This window comes from Ammodytes marinus (genome assembly GCF_949987685.1).
Source record: "Ammodytes marinus genome assembly, chromosome: 22".
Lineage (NCBI taxonomy): Eukaryota > Metazoa > Chordata > Actinopteri > Uranoscopiformes > Ammodytidae > Ammodytes > Ammodytes marinus.
Genome location: NC_137226.1, coordinates 15,748,313 through 15,767,336, shown reverse-complemented (window position 1 = coordinate 15,767,336; position 19,024 = coordinate 15,748,313). Strand labels below are relative to the sequence as shown.

The 19,024-nt window shown below is 40.9% G+C and overlaps 2 protein-coding genes across 2 annotated transcripts in view; one reads left to right on the top strand and one right to left on the bottom strand.

The window, feature by feature from the left end:
* Positions 1-24: 24 nt before the first annotated feature.
* On the top strand, positions 25-6,330 carry dnai7 (dynein axonemal intermediate chain 7; the record flags this gene model as incomplete). Its single annotated transcript, XM_080051532.1, has 16 exons — positions 25-78; positions 655-727; positions 938-1,026; positions 1,206-1,310; positions 1,753-1,890; positions 2,005-2,139; positions 2,341-2,444; positions 2,742-2,900; positions 3,001-3,139; positions 3,514-3,604; positions 3,748-3,908; positions 4,006-4,165; positions 4,300-4,514; positions 4,610-4,768; positions 5,459-5,572; positions 6,055-6,330. 16 exons carry the CDS (start codon positions 25-27, stop codon positions 6,328-6,330), a joined length of 2,172 nt encoding a protein of 723 aa, XP_079907658.1.
* Positions 6,331-6,551: 221 nt separating this feature from the next.
* Positions 6,552-19,024, bottom strand: part of lrmp (lymphoid-restricted membrane protein) — a gene marked incomplete at its 5' end in the record, with an annotated part of 32,060 nt that continues 19,587 nt past the window's right edge. The window contains 18 exon segments of the mRNA XM_080050840.1: positions 6,552-7,450; positions 7,628-7,782; positions 8,349-8,375; positions 9,287-9,415; positions 10,270-10,368; positions 10,618-10,676; positions 11,148-11,216; positions 11,326-11,369; positions 11,652-11,799; positions 11,967-12,101; positions 12,747-12,887; positions 13,463-13,490; positions 13,581-13,632; positions 13,829-13,913; positions 14,863-15,056; positions 15,198-15,286; positions 15,499-15,545; positions 17,731-17,818. Coding sequence (XP_079906966.1) covers positions 7,308-7,450; positions 7,628-7,782; positions 8,349-8,375; positions 9,287-9,415; positions 10,270-10,368; positions 10,618-10,676; positions 11,148-11,216; positions 11,326-11,369; positions 11,652-11,799; positions 11,967-12,101; positions 12,747-12,887; positions 13,463-13,490; positions 13,581-13,632; positions 13,829-13,913; positions 14,863-15,056; positions 15,198-15,286; positions 15,499-15,545; positions 17,731-17,818 — 1,732 coding nt within the window. The 3' untranslated portion in view covers positions 6,552-7,307.

Here is a 19,024-nt window from a genome sequence, read left to right as displayed (position 1 = left end):
GCAAATACAAACAAATAACCACGCATGCGCGCGCGTTTCCATGGTTACTTGACGCTTCAGCTTTTTCTTTTCAGCATGGTGAGTTTTTCTCTCTTTTTTCTCACGAATAAACTGACACTTTATGGCGTCAACCTTATCACATTGAGATATAAAGACGCAGGGTTTACAGCTAAGTATGGTGAACTTATTTCAAACCCTTTTTTATATTTCACAGGATAGTAAATAATAGAATAGGCCTACTGCAGTAGGCTAAGCTACATTGAGTAGCTCCATGTTAGAAGAGAGTTCTTAATTTTGATTCTCTTTCTCTCTTAATTGTCCGACCCATTTCTCACCCTGTGCCTTATATTCCTGTTTTAACCCTCATTTAATTTTCTGTCTTGTTTCCTTCTCTGAATGATAGGCACCAAAGAAAGAAAAGGTATGAAAAGAGTCAGTCGGCACATTCATAATTCCACATTATTTGGATTATCAATTGGTAATGTAGCTGGAGTTATATGCCGGCAGCAGGCATACAATATACAGTTCTTTCCCTACATCAACATGTGTGTACCCAAGCTTCTCTTCAATGATGTCACCGTTTTTCAGCTTCACATAAAGTGTCAAAAACTCTTTATTTGTGATGGTTTTAATTGTTTCAATTCACCCAAAAAGGGAGGAGGGAAGAACAAGGCTCTGAAGGCCAAGCAGAAGCAAGAGGACGATGAGAGGAAGCTGAAAGAGGAAGGTAACCCAGATGTCTGTTCTCTAAACTTGTTAAGCACTTGTATTCAGCCAAGCACTAAGGGGGGTCAGTATGAAGCATTCAACACAGCAACTGATGAAGAAATGACCTGTTTAATAACTGGTTTCCGGCAGAGTCACTGCTTAGAGGATAAATGAGATTTCGGCAGCTATAGGAAAAATGTGTTGAGGTAGTGTGCTTTTTCTTTTATAGAGGAAGCACGGCTGCAAGCGGAGAAAGCAGAGCAGGAGAGGTTGGAAAGAGAGAGAAGGGAGAAGGAACTAGAAAGGCTAGAGTCAAAGGTAAGATGTCCCATATGGAATACAACAACATGTCAGTTATGTGATGTGCCATTATCTATGGAATGTGCATATCATTGTGAGATAAAGGTCTCTAAGTAAATATCCAGATGATTGAAGACCAGCACTGTAGATACTCAAACAGACAACTCAAGTGTTTCGTGGGTGTCTTTGGCTGACAGGTCAGAGAGCTCAGAGATGGTGAGCTGAACAAACTAAGCCACCTACTGGAGGAGAATCATACTGCAGTAACCAAATGGAAAGCTGAAGCTGCTGAGGAGGCACAGGTGTGTGTGTGTGTGTGTGTGTGTGTGTGTGTGTGTGTGTGTGTGTGTGTGTGTGTGTGTGTGTGTGTGTGTGTGTGTGTGTGTGTGTGTGTGTGTGTGTGTGTGTGTGTGTGTGTGTGTGTGTGTGTGTGTGTGTGTGTGTGTGTGTGTGTGTGTGTGTGTGTGTGTGTGTGCTCCTTTCTGTGTGAGTCATGTATTTTTAGCAATGATCAGCTTTTTCTGAGCAAACAATTCAACAATGATTATGATGTCTATAATTCTGATACAGAAACAACTAAATATAATTTGTATCCCTATACAGAGTGAGTACAAAATAACACAGTCAATATAAAACACAAATCACTCTAAACAAACCTGATCAGACCTCCTTAACTTCCATTCAAAGCACCCATAGCTGATTTCACCTGGCTGATATTACACACATCATATTTTCTGTTTCCAGTGGCAGAGATACATGCGTTGTGAATGTACCCCAGACCCAGCAGTACAGCAGGATATTAACACATACATCAGCTTATGGAGAGATGACCCAGAGGTCAACATTACTCGCACACTCAAGAAATGTAACCTCGCTCTAAAGGTGAGTATTTCTCCTTTAAAAGTAGGGGTGTGAAGTCTGAGAAAATTAATGCATTTGCTTTATTTATTTGGTGCATTCTAGTGTTATAAAAATTGTAAATGCCGTTTCTTAAAGCTGACAGAGGAGCTGGAGGATATGCTCAGAGATGCTACAGATCCACACAAAGGTCTGAAGTACCAGGAGGCGCTCATACTCTTACAGGAGTTGATCCACTCCAAACACCACCTCACCACTGAGGAGATCCTCAAGGTACACAAGGCATACATTCACTTGATCACGTTGTAGCTCTCCAAAAAAAAAAAAATCGATGTTATATATTTTTATGTATTCATAATTGTCTGCATGAGTTGCTTTGTAGTAGGAATAAGCAAGGTCCAAAGCAAGATGTGCAAAATTTCTCAATGGATGCGTTCCTCTTTTTTTTTGTGTTGTGTGTGTCGCTGGTCATAGACTGCCAGCTCCAACATCGACACAGAGACGGGCAACATGCAGACTGTGGTCAAAGATGACAACATCACACTGTGTCTGTGGGCCAACCTCAAGAAGAATCCAAGGTTTGAGGAACAAAGTGCTGATGGATTATGTTAGAAAAGAGTGAGGTTTGCAGCTGATTTATGATGGGTGGGGGATTTTCGTTCATACTTCACATTTACATAAGTAGTGGGAATGAAACAGTACACAAATTAAATCTCAACATACTGTATATACCGTAATATGTTTCTCGCATGAACCTTAGCACCAGTATTTCTATCATTTTTGTTACCTCAAATGTTAAACTCCTGTGCCAGGTGTTTTCATACTGATGCATTTTTTAAATTTTTTTATTTGGGGATTGATACTTATCCATTCAGGTTTAAAGGTTTAAACTTTGAAGAGGCGGGCCTGGGCTTTGAGTTTCCCAAACAGCTGGCTGTGAGCGACGTCGCTGTACGGATCCTCCACACACGCTATGACCACCTGTCTATGCTGGTCAGGATGGCTCACCTGAGAATGCACACACCCAGCCAGAGGTTACTTATCTGACAGTACTCTCACTACAACTAATGCTACTCATTCTATCAATACTTTTACAACAATAATAATAATAACAATGTATGGGATTGGTCCCAGGTCTCTGGCAGGCGGTGAGGACATTCCTGCAGACATAGATCCATCAGAGCAAGGGCAGGAGGAGGTGAACGAGGACAACGAGAGCCAGAAGCAGAGAGACGAGGAGGTGCAGTCCATCCAAGAGTCTGAAGGGAGAAAGGTAAGAATGACTTCATGATCTGGGTCACTATATACACCCTGCGTTTCAAATCGCATACTAGTTAGCTGCTAACTAGTATGCAGCATGCAGTGGGGACATACTTTTACTTATTTATTTCATCATAACATTGCGCACTGACTACTGGTGCCCACTGGATTGAGGGTCAGTATCGCCCAAATAGCATGCTGATTTCAACACTAAAAAACTCGGACGGATGTAGTAGACATCCAGGTATTCTTAAGCACACCAAGTCTGACCACAAGAATTGGGACATCCTAAATCTTTTTTTCTAACATACTAAATAGCAGAAAGTATGGGTATTGGAACGCAGCCTATGTGTTGTTTTTCATTCTCATTGTGTGTACATCTACCAGAGTACAGCCAGTGAGATGTCGACGAGAAGCACTGCCCTGCCTTCAGAGGAACAAGGAAGTCAGATACATACGCAGATGGAGGCACTAGGCGGTAAAATGGCTTTAATTTACTAATGTCGAATGTAGATAAAGTTAGATTTGCATTGATTACTGTTTTACAAGTAGAAGCTAATCAAGTTTAAAAAGAAATAGACACAGTAGAATAACCAACCGCACTTTTTCCTTTGTCTTCAGATGAGGGGGACTTAACCTCATCCCCAGTGCAGCTGACAACAGAGAGCAATGTCCAGGTGGTGGACTTAATACAGTACACACCCCTGGGTGGGGTATTCTACTATGACGTGTTCCACCTCCCGCCACAAGCCCTCCATGTCAATGGCTGGGAAATGAGACAGGTAAATAGAAAGGGGTTCCAGTGTTTGTTGCATATATGCCAGGCCCAGCAGCTAGTCTAAATCACACAACACCCTTCATGCCAATGTCTTTCTTAAGCTGCTGGACAAAGGGCTACAGATATTCCCCTACCCTATGGAGAAGTCCAACTTGGATGACAACAAAGCTCTTAGCTGCCCTCCCGTTGGCATGTCTGTGACACTGCCAGACTACGTGGTGTTCTTGGAAACGCCCCAGGTGGCTCGCTGGGATGCTGCAGGTAGGGATGGCAGCCAACACATGCTTTATATAACATAAGAAAAGTATACCCATTTGGAAGTGATACATCAGGTTTTGAAATTAAGTTGAAAGGCACCAAAAACTTATGGACATTGAAAATGCTTTTTATTCAAGGGAAGCAGTGGAGGATGGATGGCATCACTGACGTCTCTTACGAGGAGGAAGAGGCTAAGATCTCATTTAAGATGGACTCCTTCCAGGCCTTTGTGCTGATGCAGGAAACATATGCCAACTTCCCCTTCCAGAGCTGGGAGCTCAGGCCTTTGGGACAAGACTCGGCTCTCCTAACCGTCAATGGGGCACTGGTTAACGTCAGAGTCACAATCCAGGTGAAGTACAGAAAAGCTCTATGCACACTTGACAGAAAAATATATCAAGAGATGTAATTATTTTTATTTGATGTTTTTGCCTATTTGACTAACAGGGTAATCAGTGTATGTTGGCATCAGAGCAAGGGAGAGGTCTCTCTCAGCTCATTGGGAAGTGGATGAGTGGCCCCGCCCTGCAGAGAGCCATGATCAATGCGGGGATCAACATCTTTGTCAACGAGTACACAGACAAATACGTCAGCCCCTGCGGCAAGGTCTGCCTCTTCTATTGTCAGCATTCAGAATAGAGGACAAATAACAAAATACTAGATTTAAGTCAGGGTTGGCATTATTTGGTTATCCACACTATGTTGACTGAAAAAAAAAGTAAAAAAAAGTGCAGCAGCAGTGACTGACATGCATCCACATCACAGAGTGTCAGGAAGCAGATGATGAAAAGTTATTCACTTCCTTCAAAGTATCATTTGAATGACTAGAGTGTTGAGGCTGGTGACACTCAAAAACAAAAGTAACACATCTTAAGAAAAATATTTTTGATTAAGTTCATTTGGCAGTAGCTTTCCAAATATGCAGTTTCATTGATAACCAATGTGGTGATGTCACAGATATTGTATAAAGGTATTTATTGATATTTTTGTATACCAATCGCCAAAACACTGCTATAAAAATGTGTAAATACTGTATAAATTAATTATGGAATTGGGACACATCTGGGTCTATAGCCATGCTAGCACCTCTGTGGGGATGTACCAGGCACAGCAGTGCTTTAAGCTGAATGCTAACATCAGCATGCAAATATGCTCACAGTGACAATGCTAACATGCTGATGTTCGGCAGCTGTGTTTACCATGCTCATCTAATTTTAGTTCTTGTTTTTGTATCACCAATTGACAGTCCAACATTGTATAGAGTTATACCTGTGTTGTGGTTTCTTTCCTTCTCAGGACCCACTCACAGAACAGGCTGCTTATGAACAAATGGCTCTCTTTGCCTCTGCCTGCGCTTTCTCATGGAGCCAGTGGAATGCCAAATCTGGAGCTGAGCATCTTGTCATGCAGGTATTGTTGCTTATACATAGCATTCCAAACCTTTTTTTCCCTCCCAATGTCCAACAACCTATTCCCCATTCCCTCTGTTGGCCAAAGGAGGGTCCTGACCTGGAGTAACAAGAGGCTCATCACAATCAATTCTACACTGGCACCTGGGGGTAGCAACAAGCCAAGGGTATAATTACAGCTGGTAATTTGCTGTGCTTCCTGGTTGCCCTTAACACAAGTTATTTTTTTAACATATACACACCAACAGGGAAGGGCAGAGAAGTCACCTTTCCAGAATGAGGAAGTTGTTTAGTGCCAAAGAATATTAAAAAAAACATCCTGTGTCTCACGCAGGGAGCACCGGGTTCTCACTAAAAGTTACTGGTCATGGTTTAGTGCACAGAACAGAGATGACTGCAGTAGTATGGAGAAAAAACATCCAATAAAAATGCCAAACTAACTTTACATTTTTGTTCCCGTTTGTACCCCCCTCCCCCCTCCAGGTGTGTGAGCATGTGGGCCCCGCCCCTATTCCTAAAGACTTGTGGAGTGTTTACCTGCTGGGTGCTCAGAGGAGTCAGAAGCTGCAAATGACAGAGATGAGTGAGGCTTTCTCTCAGGATCATTATCCAGACAGTGAGTTTCACTCCACCTTCATCCACATGCTCCTGGACAACATGAGCACCGATGGCATAGCTAGGACCAGAGAATCCAATTATCTGTTTGTGAATACAGTGCAGAGTCTGCTCTGTGCCACCAGACCCCTCATGTATTCATAACATGTGTGGAATTTACTTGGGGTTGTAAATAAAGATATTTTTAACATCTGAATTTGAAATTTGGATGCACATTGGATAAAAACACACAATTTCTATCGTAGTATAGCTACTTTATTTGTGCAAAGGTTCACACATCTTTGGAACATACAAAAGTGTATTAAGTTGTATACGGTGACAACCACAAGAACTTAAAAATAAAAAATAAAAAAACCTTTGGTGTTCAGACAAACAATGTAGGATTATAACTTAACAAATAAACACAAAAACATCTCCCCACTCAATTAACAAACCCATAAATATAGAATCCAAAAATTTAAAAACAATTAAATTTAAACTTTTATTACCAGTGTTATAGACTTCAAATATAAAATATCACCTGCAACCGACAAGGAAATGAATGGAACATTTCATTCAAAATGCTGGCAGTCCCCGGTTTTCTCAAGTGCATGAAATGTGTTTACAAAGCCATGTGGCACAATCAGAGCCATCGTCCATGATGATTGTCAATGGAAAAACTGCACAGAGGTGGATCCTTCTGATGAAGTTGTGACATGATTAGTCAACTTGTGCCAGCTCTGATGACTTATTAGGCCGGATTTCACTAATTCTTGCTGGCAGCACTGATAGAACTGCATGTGTACTAATGATGTGTTAAGGTTGTTGAGCAGACCACCAAAAAGGACATTGGTTGCCACCACCTATAACTTAGTTTCTTAAAAACACTCATACACACACAAACTAACTAATATAGCAAACGTGATGTGATGCATAAAATCCTCCTTGGGTTCAACTATCCCAAGGCCTTGCCTGTGCTGTCAATGAGAGTCTTGTTTTAGGGATCTTCAGGCACCAGTACACACTCCAGCAGCCTCTGCGTTGGAGTTGTACAATGTAGTTTCTTAAACACGAACTCCGTGCACAGATAACTTCTGCATAGGACTGTTGGGCAGTAACAACATTCTAAAGGGTATCGGGTTCTAAACGGGAGGCTGTCCGTTGTGCCGGAGCCCTGCATAGGGCCAAAGCAGCTGCTGGATGGTCATCCAGGAGTCCCCGGTCCCCATAGGGGCTGCATCTACCACTGGCTGCATCACCAGGCTGGCCAACAGTGCCAGCAGACCTGCAGGGAAACAATGACAATTTAGCAGTATTAGGGAAATGTCTGTTTACATTAAAGAAGTATGACACCTATAGTCAGTATATAAATGGTCATTTATTTCCGCTGCAGTCAAATCCAAGCAGGGAATATCCTATACTCAGATTAAAAAGAATGATATTAAAATCAAACCGAGTGTACCTGCTAACACCACCACCATTGCCAACCAAAGCCAGAGGCCCCTGCCGCTCCTGGCTACTGCTGCTGCTGCAGCCGCCCGGGAAGACGTCAGGCTGTGGGACAGAGACTGGGCCATTCCTGGGTCTGTAGACGTGGGGCTGGGGGAAGGGCTTGGACTGGAAGACGGGAACCAAATGTTAGCAAGGGATGGATAGAAAATAGGGCATGAGAGAATTTAAATAGTCCAAGGTCAAGAGATTGAATGAGTTATCAAATGACACACAAGGGAATAAGTCATTTTAGTAACACTTCTGAGCAAGAACTGTGGGTAAGTTGTGGTAACTACTAGAGCATTGAATTAGCTGAAATCTCGAGTTTTCTTCAATGAAGAACATTTTACCATGTGTCAAACTGTCAAAGATGCAAAACCATTCACATATTCATCAGCATAATGAAAAAGCTGTCAGTAGCAGTTAATAGAGGTTGGCAGGAGTTAATTTAAGCATCAACTGGTTAGGCAAAGGCAGCAAACCGATTTTGGCCTGGAATCGGTCAGCAGTAGGAGTGCTGCTTCAAATCACTTTGCAGTCATTACTAGAGTCAGCATAAGGTTGTAAGTGGCCTTTGTTTGGCACTTCTACCTGATAAATTCAGGCCTTTTGCATGCATTTATTGTTTATTTTGGTCACATGCATAGAATCCACAAGCACTTCCCACCTTACTGTCCTCCCTAATCACTTACAGCAATACAAACAGCTCATCCTGACTCCTGAGCAATGTGGAGGGACGAAAAGAGGAAAGGAAAGTTCAGAACACCACATGATTTGCTTGCACAAAATACTCAGTTGCCCCAGAGAAAAAAAGTCAAAGTGCAGCAGTTGGTAAAAACAATTATTAGGGTTGCTGAACATGTTAGTGAATGACAGATGGCTGAGCATGGTAAGCATTAACTGGCGATCAGTTAGAAGCTTTTGTTAGCTGCACACTGCAAATCAGAACATGAAACCCAAACACACAATTCATGAAGCTTCTAAAACGAGTTGTTACACCAACGAGTTATTTAGCTGTAAACTGATCTCAAGACAGTTAACAGTGGAATGAAAGGCTTGACTTCCAGTGAATGCTCTGTTAACATGATTACAGGCTGCAGAGCCCCTGGAGCAAAGAAAAGGTTGTCCAGCACAGACCCAAAGAATGAAAGAGTTTCATCACTTAGGAGGTTCCATATTTGCACACAACGTTAAACAACAGAACAGGATAAAAAGCACATAGGTGATAATCTCATTTAAAATAATTAAGTAAGATTTCTAACTGTCTTTTACAAGGTTATTATTAGAGAAACTAGAAATTCAGCCAATATGTAGAGCTCATGGAAATGTTTAACGAGAAAGAGAAACTTCAAAATAAATTCCAATCTGTCAAGATGTCATATTACTGGTCACACTGATCTCTGAGGTGCAGTGAACACCACAGCATTTATGTTTCACATAGTGATAAAAAATTTAAATAAAAAAATATTTCAGAGATAACCTTGGACAACAGATGGAATTTAGTTTTCAACTACTGGAACCTCGTTACAGCTATATGATGAAATCTTTCATTATGCAGCTAGCCGTTTTAGCGTTGCTGGTAGAAAGCAGTGCTGCAGTAGGCTAGTGGTGCGTATTTGTTTGGACTAACGTCTTGAGTGGCATAATTAGGGAGACCAGTTTGTTTCCCAGCTCACTGAGACTGGACCTCCTCCTCTCTGCCACCGGCTCCTCTTTCTGCTCGTCCTCTGACGGGCAGTCGGTGTCGTCGCAGGCTGACCTGTTGGCACGCGTGGGTCAGGCATTCACAAACACACTGTCCATTTCAGCACATCCAAACGCACCCATTCCATATGTGCACATGCACACATTTCATGCATATGCAGCCAGCAAATATTCACTGATCAACATTCACCTGCTGTACACATGTTTTAGAGAAAGCAAGTTTTTTTTCTGCAGTATAAAATTAGCCCCAGTAATGCCAATAACATGCTCAAATATTATATTATATGCCCACAAAGCAATTTTACAAACTTTTAGATATTTGGAGAGAATTAAAAGTGTTTCATTCGTATCATCTAAGCTTCAATTTGGCTTAGCTGATCAAATTCTACTCCCCATGCGAGAAGGGACCAGATGCAAGAAAGATGGATGCTGTGTGCATTGATGTCATCATCACTGATTTTCCCTTAAGGATATACACTGTTCTGAGTTTGTGCCAGCAGTCTCCGCTTACCCCCTTGTCTGAATTTCCTTCGGAATCAATAACGTATCTATCTATCCATCTGCACAGTTGGACTGTTAACTTACATATTTGACATTTTGTTAGTTTGTGGCACTTATTTTGTCATTTATTAGTGCGGTATAATGTTGCACTCTCTTCCTGGGACTTTAAGATAATTGACAAAGAAAGAGAAAAACATTGCTTACATGTTTATTCTCTCAATGGGCACATCATTGTAGGGAAGGCAGAAGTGGATTGCAACCTCCTTTTTTAAAAATGACATGTATTCTCCACAGTCAGAAAATAATAATGTCACACAAGAAAGCCTCCATCTTAACACATCTGGGTCCACTGTCAAAGGACTTGTGCAATGCAACCTGCGTGGTAGCCTTCTTCTTGGCATGTCTTACCCCTTCATCATGAGCGAGGGCTCTTCAGTGTCAACCCAGGCCGCAGAGCTACTAAAGCGCTTTAGTGGGGGGCGCGCCGTGCTCTTCCCTGCCACATTCCTGGAAACCACCGTAATCACATAGGGGCATAACAACAACAACAACCCTCATGTCATGGTGCAGCACGCTCTGGTGGCTTGAGAAAGGCAGCCACAGCCAATAGCTTGCCACACATCAGAGACAACGCTGGTGTGTTTTAAATGTAGATTCATTTTAACTGTCCTCTTACTCCCCTTCAAAGACAGACTAAATATTGTTTAACTTTAGTCAACATATTAAAATTCAGACAACTCATCTTCAAATACCTACCATGGGGATCGCCTGGTCAGTCTCTCCATTTCAGCCTCTGAGCCATCTTGTGTTTTGGACTGTGGTGGACAAATCAAACTATTTGAGTCATGATCATGTAAAAAATTAATAAATTCAACTTTGCACAACCTGAAGCATAACACACATATTTTACCTAGAGCAGTCCTAAAACTAGTCCAAAATCTTACATCCATTAAGGTACACTGTAGACTTGAATTTGCAGGTTAACCATGATCTGACCATTTACATGCTTCGACTGCACTGCATTTAATTGGCAATGGAAGCAATCCTAAGATAATGGAAAGTGCAGCATCAGAACTTTGTGAGTGCAATTTTCTTTTCTTTTTTTAAACTTACCTTTCAAGCAAGCTGCACTCTAGAAAGCAGGATGCTAGCTTTCTAGTAAACAAATCTTTTTATAAACCGTATTATATTAAGAGTGCAAGCCCAACTGACTGTATATAAAAACAAATTGTACACTACTGATTGGATCTCTTGTTAGTCAAAAACAATGGCAGTGTTGTCCTCACCATGTCTAAGTGCATGTTGCCTCCACCAGAGCGGGGTATCGCCGCTATGCTGACCCGCCGAGCTGACGGCTGTATGGGGGACAGAGAAAAAAATCAAATGAAAACACACATGAACATTACTAACACATCAAGCCAACATCGGTTTAGAGAAGGGGGAATGAAGAGACCTTCAGCTGACCTTATAGTACTGTGAGTTTGCCGGTTTCTTGCCACGGAAGTCATCTGGAAAGAGGAACAGTTGAGTTTAGTGGTATGTCAACATGAGGCATACATATACACAAAAATACTGTATACACACATGCATACAGTTTAGCTAGATGATATGTTCGTCACTATATTCAGCCAGCGTTATATGGACGCTCAATAAAAAAAATCACAACTGAACAAACAAATGAAAAGATATTGAATTTCAGAATAAAGTACTCGCTAACTGGTAACATCTGTCGACAATTGCGCTGCACCTTGATGGTATTCCAGACGTGTTTCTATGCTCACATTCTCTACCTCTTTCGGTCTGTGATCCAAACGATCTCTCATTCTGCATGAGTGTTTCTCTTAGCTCTAGCAGCTCAGCGTGCTCCTTGGTGTACATCCGCCTCAGGTTCTCCACATGCTGGATCATCACCTCCACGGCCTTACCAATACGATTCTCCTGACATTCACAAACACACAATTAAATCATCCATAGTTAGTATACATGTATATCATCTACATCATGGTACAGCTTGATTGTTCTTGGTACAGCAAATCAAACTATATTCAGTTCATGTTTTCATTCAATCACAAAACAGCAACACACACACACACACATTATCCCACCTGGTGAATAGCTCCCAGCATCTCAGAGCGACTGGACACCCTTGTCATGGACTGGATGAGGATTTCCAGGTTCTTCTGCAGCCTCAGGATGATCTCCATCGACTGGTTGTCGTCTTCACACAGAGGAGTCAGAGCCTGGGATTATACAACAGAAGCAAGTTGATTAGAGGAAAAATGAAATAATTACTGACAACTGATTACAAAAAATGATTGTTCACTCACTAACACATCTATTTACTTACATTTACAGGTTAATTAATACAACGTAAACGACGAAAGATAATCGTCTGCAAATTATTGTACCAAACCTGTAGAACAAGAGATATTCCCTTTTCTGTATTGTGACCATAGATAGTATATAAAAGATTGTGACACTTGCAAGAGTCATGCAACTCTCATTCAAAACAGCCAATATTAACTGTAGAATAGTCACTAAATACAAGCTATCGATTCCACTTCAAGCTATTCATACCTTTATCAGACTGACAAAGCGAAAACAGCCTGCATCAGTCTTTAACATGGTATCATAACCTATCTTTTGCATCTTCTTTTGCACTTTTGTTTACACTCAGTAGCAGTGTTATGTGATCTGAAACTTGTTCTCACATGAAGCCACACCAATTACCATAGAGGAAATAGCAAAACGCTACACACAAATGGTCAATGGTTAGTTTATCAAAAGTCCACACTTCTAAGACTGAGGATAAAAATTAAAACAATTAAAGTCAATAAAGTAATTTGGTCTGATCCCGGAGCAAATGACTTCATACGTGGACTGACCTGCAGTAAGCCCTGGCAGCTGGACACCTCCCTGCGGACGTTCTCCTCAGCCAGGTCACGTGACCTCTCCTCCAGCTTCAGTCTCTTCTCCAGGGTGAACATGTCACACTTGAAGCCCAATGCCAGGCGCTGAAACTCTGTCTGCAACATGAACGACACTTGACTCACTTTTTAAAATCATTGCCAGACATTTACCGATTGTGTCATTATATCCTGCTGGGAAATATGAAGATGAAAAATTCCTTGTTCGATTAAGATCAAAAGACATCATTGTTCAGGTGGAAAGGTGACACTATAAGAAACTCCCTGATCTAGAAAACTCAGATTTTAAGAAAAACATCAGTTTTGTTTTCTTACAAAGTGATGCATTAACTTTGTATGTGTGGTTATAGGTGTTATATGGTTTTAAAAGACATGCTAACTAAATTTGTATTTGTCATATATATTTCTGATGGATGCACACTGAGAGAAGCCTGAGAGGAAAGGTTTTGTAACCAAAGAATTACTCAACTTTGTATTCAAAATAAGAATTCAAACATTTGGTCGCAATTTATGGAGGACAAATTATAGAGAACCAGTTGATGAAATCTACTTAAACATTTAATATCCTAAAAAGTTTGACTTATTTATACCAAAGATGGATCAAAAAGTGTCCTCAACACACTCATTTCTGGCACTAATTATGAAGCAGCCTAAAGGTCTGATGGTGTACATACCTCAATCTCCTTGTCATTAGGGGAAAGGCTGCAGATAAAGAGACAATAATTATCTTATCACATGTATAAAGTATTAAGGACTATAAAGTTGTTTTACTGTGATAATTATTTGTCTTACTTGTTCTTGTCCTCTTTGTTGTCACTTGTGTCAGAGATCATTGACGTCTCAGCTAGAAAGGGAAATGATTATCAAGTATCATTGCACAAAAAATCCCTAAAGAAATGGTGCAATCACTATTTAGATTGTCAAAGTATCAATGTGAAAGTACTCAAAAGAGAAATTACATATAGTATCAAAAGACAGGTGACAAATATTATAGAAAGTATCTAGTACTTAGCAGTCTACAACAAATACATGACACCTACATTCCTTGTCAGTGGCCATGCTGGTCTCACAGTGGTCCTCCTGAACATTGTGCTCCTCGATGGCCTCCATGCTTAGAGACAGCTCCTGCAGGGTTTGGGCAAACATTACTGCCTCTGTCTGCTCACTCACCCCCTCCTGCTGCTCTCCTTTTAACTCTGATGCATCCATGCTCACGTCACCCTTAACATCCATATTGCTTCCCTCACTCACTCGTTCCCTACTCTCCCTTCTCCTTCAATAGTTTTTAAAAGTTGCAGATTCAAAGCAACTGGCAGTGTAGTTGGCTCCCAAGTCCAGTTGAATCTTAGATGAAACTATGCACTCCCTTTGCCTCTCTCTCTCCCTCCCTCCCTCTCTCTCTTTCATGGGCAAACACACACACACGTGCTCGTACACTCACTTAGCTGGAAATACAGCATTTTTCTTCAATGCCATGCTGAAGAAAAGAACCAATGGCCCAATTGTATGGCCGACCAAGAAATATAATCATAAGGAAACCAGCTCCATACAACATGATCCTGTTTCATCAAATCTACACTAATTTATTTAAACTAAAAATAAAATTAAAAGAATAATCTAATTGAGTGCAAAAAAGAAAACAAAAAAACACCACACTAAACTTATCACTGTATATTTGTAAAACATTATAGTCATTATTTTTTTAGATTGTAATTATAATTTATTTTTAGGATGATTTTTTTGGGCATTTATGTGCTTTATTGGATAGGAAGAGAGATGGGTTTGATACAGGGAATAGAGGGGGGAAGAGAGGCAGTAAAGGGCCAAGGATTTGGCCTTAAACACAATCTACCATGTGACCTACTGGGCTGCCTCCAAAATTTGACAGCCACATCATTCAAATAAAAACTGATAAAATGGCAGAAACTACAGTTCAATGACCCTCTCTAATACAAAAGCCATTGATTTACTCCAACAGCAGTCAGGAAAATGGCTTCAAATCCATGTCACCTTAAATATGTGGAAATACTAACCCAAAAGGTCAGTTGAGAAGTGGGAGTGGAGCAAGTCTTACCAGTTTTTTCTTATTTTTGCCACCAAGGGGGAGGGATTCCTTTGTGGCTGCGCCATCCTCCGAAGAGCTGGGGTCAGAGGTCATGCTGCCCATGCCGCTCTCTGATTGGCTGGCATGTGTGAAGGATGATTGTGACTGAGGAGAGCTGCTGTCAGAGAGGGTGGTCACTCCACTGCTGGTGAGCTGGTCTGTGCCTGGAAGGAAGAGTTGGTGTGTGGGTGGTCAACGTTACATATCCATGTAAGAAGGCATAAACAAACAAACATTCAGCTAGAACCAACACGTTCTCTATTTATCTCCTTCACACACACAGATTTCAGAGTTTTTCTTCCTACCTTCCATGTTGGCGGCTACTAGAGAAACCTCAGCTCTACTGTCCTGCACACTCTCCTCCTCTTCCACCAACACAGGTAGCAGACACGTGCTGGAAGACGTATACAGTGCACCTTCAAATAACAAGTCTCTTCAAAAACAATCTCAGCCTAAATGTCACTCCCAAAAAGGCAAACAGTTGGCTTTTACAGTTGATGCAGAGGAAACAGTTTGAGTTATAGTCACTGATGAAAGGTGAAGTAGTTAGAAAACCTTTTGAGGTTCCAAGTTACCTGATGCGACAGTTAACAGTGAATCGCTTACCTGTCCTCTGCTGCTGATCTGTCTGCCGACTGGTCCTGGCTCAGGCTCTGAAAAGGAACATAAGTAAAGGAAGAGAAGGAGGGAGGGGGTGAGAAAAAGACAGGTGGCCTCGCATAACATTTTTCTGTCCAACCTAGAAAGAAATGGTCAATGATTAAAAAGACACGCACACACATTACGTACCTGTCCCATGGCAGTGAAATGCTATCTAAGCTGGCTGTCAAAGAGAAAGATTGGGCTCCTTATATAACATGGAGCTTCATGGAGAGCCCTGCAGCTCTGAGTGTGTATGTGTGTGTTGCTGAGAGGGGTGCTTAGAGAACACGTTAACACTGGCACAGTGCTAAGTAGTGGAGGCGGACTGTGTGCGTACAGTCGTGTGGACACGCACACACGCACAAAATGGAGAAAGGTGAGTGCTCAGAACAATGCAATGGGATATTGTGTAATGATTGCGCATAATATCCGTTTAGACACTGCTCCAAATAAGAGATGACTGCTTTACAATTTCACTGAATATATAACCTAAAAAGGTAGCTTCAATACAATTTTACATCCAAAGAAACAGTGAAGCAAATTTAAACTGGCTGTTGCAGCATCATTGGTTGACATCAGCTTGATACATTGTTCATTGATCCAATTTAACATTCTTCCTAGGGAGCTTTATTTCAAATCATCCCAAATGATGAGAATTTGCATGTCAATCTTTTTTATTTGCTTAACAAAACAGTTATAACACCATAACAACTTTGATTTGTATTGCCGACAATATCTTTAGCAATACAATTGTACACATCAAATGATTCAATGAGATACCCAATACTGAATGTAATGTGCTCAGTTAAAAAAAAAAAGTTAAGTTGTAATTGAAAGTTAAACATTAACAGCAATAGTTAGAAAATGTTGTGATAAAAGTAATTATACACATTCTCTTCCATTTACAAGTAAAACTGCTATTTGAATATATCCAAATTGATTTGTTCACAAGAAAATCTGCTCATTGTTTTTGCAGGTAGTTTAAAACAAGGCAACATTTGTGAAACCAGGATTTGGATGAAAACCTGCCTTTACCAAACCTCTGAGTGTAAAACAACATTTCACTGACATAATGAAGACACCAATCCACCATGCCAAGCAGGTAGGACACTACATAAACCAAGCTGATCGATCTCTCAGCAGGATACAAAGCAAGCAGCAACACAACACAAGCTATCTCCAACATAACAACCAAGCACGGCCATCTGAGGCTGCGGCTGGGCAGAATTACCATGAATGAATCTTACTGTATAGACCGTACATCAAAGCAGCTCATTGTAAACACTAATTGGTCCAGACAGACTGAAGGTCTCTGCTAATGGGGGTCGGAACATCAGTTATTTTTTTATGAATTATTCTGATTTTACTCAACTAGATGTAATCACATTTGGTGACTTGGATAGAAAAATAACATTTTTCATAAATTCATCATGTCTCATTTAATCAGCTAAAAAAAATATCTATAATAATTGCTGTTCAAGCTTCATAAAAGCTGAAATGTTTTGGTTTTAATAATATTCTTCACTTTAATATCTGGAGTAATAATCAAACTAAAAAACAAGCTTTATCAAAGCGCACCGGGCATTTTATATAATAATAACGCTATTCAAAGTATGCCTATGCCAACCTTCTCTTAACGGAGGATCTGCTCTAATTTGATATTACTTTTTTATTGTGTCAAGTAAAGTACATGCCCAAGTTGAAAATCTTCAGATTTCCTAAATCGAAGTAAATTTAGCAATAATCTAAAAGTACTTCAAAACCAACACTTTAGTAAGCCATATAAAGTATTTTTTACTTGCCTTTTTAGGCAACAGAGTTCAGGGAAGCTGATAGCCCATGAAGTTACTTCCTCAGTCATTGGCTTGAGCAGTGAGAACTAATTAGAATGATGGCCACCTGATTTTCTAATCGTTCCTAAAATGTTCCATCCCTGCCCTCTCCTGTCCTTGTCACCCAGAGCAAGGACTCCCTCTCAGCATTTCTGAAATAAAGTCAAGCCACCAGCCTGCCCACTCATTCCCCCTCACTTTCATAACACACCTACTTTCACTGAGCTAAGTCACATCAAGTGGCAGACAGAGAGAAAGATACAGGGTCAAAAACAGGAAGAGGAAACAGCGTGGAGCTGATGCTAAAAAGAATAAAGGAAGTCGTATTCCCTTATGCATTCAAACACTTCCCCCTGCTACTAACCTTAGCACGTCTCATGGCTCCTGCACTGGAGTCCACCTCGCCTTCTGTCACTTCTTCTCCCCTCTGGTCTTCACTGGTCGGCTGGGTGCTGACAACAGAGCAAAGGTCAACAGTCAAGCGCGTTCTGTTTTCTCATTTTTGATTCATACCTTAAATACACTTTCCTATACTATCCATCTGACAGCACTTCTGTAAAGAGAATGAAATGCTAAGAGAGATGAGGAACAGCCTTGGTCTGTGTAGGTGGAATACATCTATGCAAAGCACGGCTGTAGAGATACTAATTAGGCTGCACACTCCTCCCTCAGCCAGGAAAACACCCATTTGACTAGCAAATGTGGACCAAGTCCAAGGGAAATGACAAAACTAAGTAAAATGTGACTACTGTGGCTATTGGTCACACCTTTCAACTTCAAATCTAGCAGTGACAGATTATAGTACTATGAAAATTTAACGGGATGCTGGGTGAGGCTATGCAGTAATGTCTGATTCTTGACTAAGGAAGCTTCCATTTTGTGACCCTTAGGTAGGATTTGCCAATCCAAAACACCAACTCAACAGGTACACCTTTTGGATAAAGTCTGTTTAGTTTGTGTTGGAGAGAATAAAGTTATGAAAAACACAAAATGCCGTTGCCCGCAACGACATTTAAAAGAAATATTGCCAAAGGGTTCAAGTTTTTCTGATCCGGATGTGGGCTCTTTGCTGCAAATGTGTCCAGATAAAAATATTTTATAACAATCGGATACAACAAGTACGCTCCAAAACCCAAAACCGTACATATAAACATGTGGTGACATATTGAATGACAAGAAGCAATCAAGCCCAGGGTCGGATCTTTTGGAGCAGTGCGAGTACCGGCTTGGCCAGGCCTGCTGGAGGAGGGACAATCGTGCCTAAGCACGGCACCCTATCAACCAGGCCTTAGTGTGCTTTTCTGCCCCGTCTACATCAACCATCTTATGCAATTCTCATCAAGTGATGCAATTCTCAAGTGATGCATTTTCTGTATTTAGAAACTCCCTGCATTATTTTCTGTAAGTCCTTCTTGCCAGTCATTATTATAGAAGATGGGTAATAAGAATGATTCGATGAGGGTTTATTAAGAGAGACAAATAAAAGAAAAAAATAAGAGTACTGTGTGATTAAAGTCACAATGCAAATGGTTGAAATTGAATTTAAATTCCGAAGTATGAAAAAACGCCCTGGCAGACGGCAATAGGTTGTTTAAAATGCCAACAAACAGAATACCAACCACCATCAGCAATATATATATACTGTATATCATTTGGAA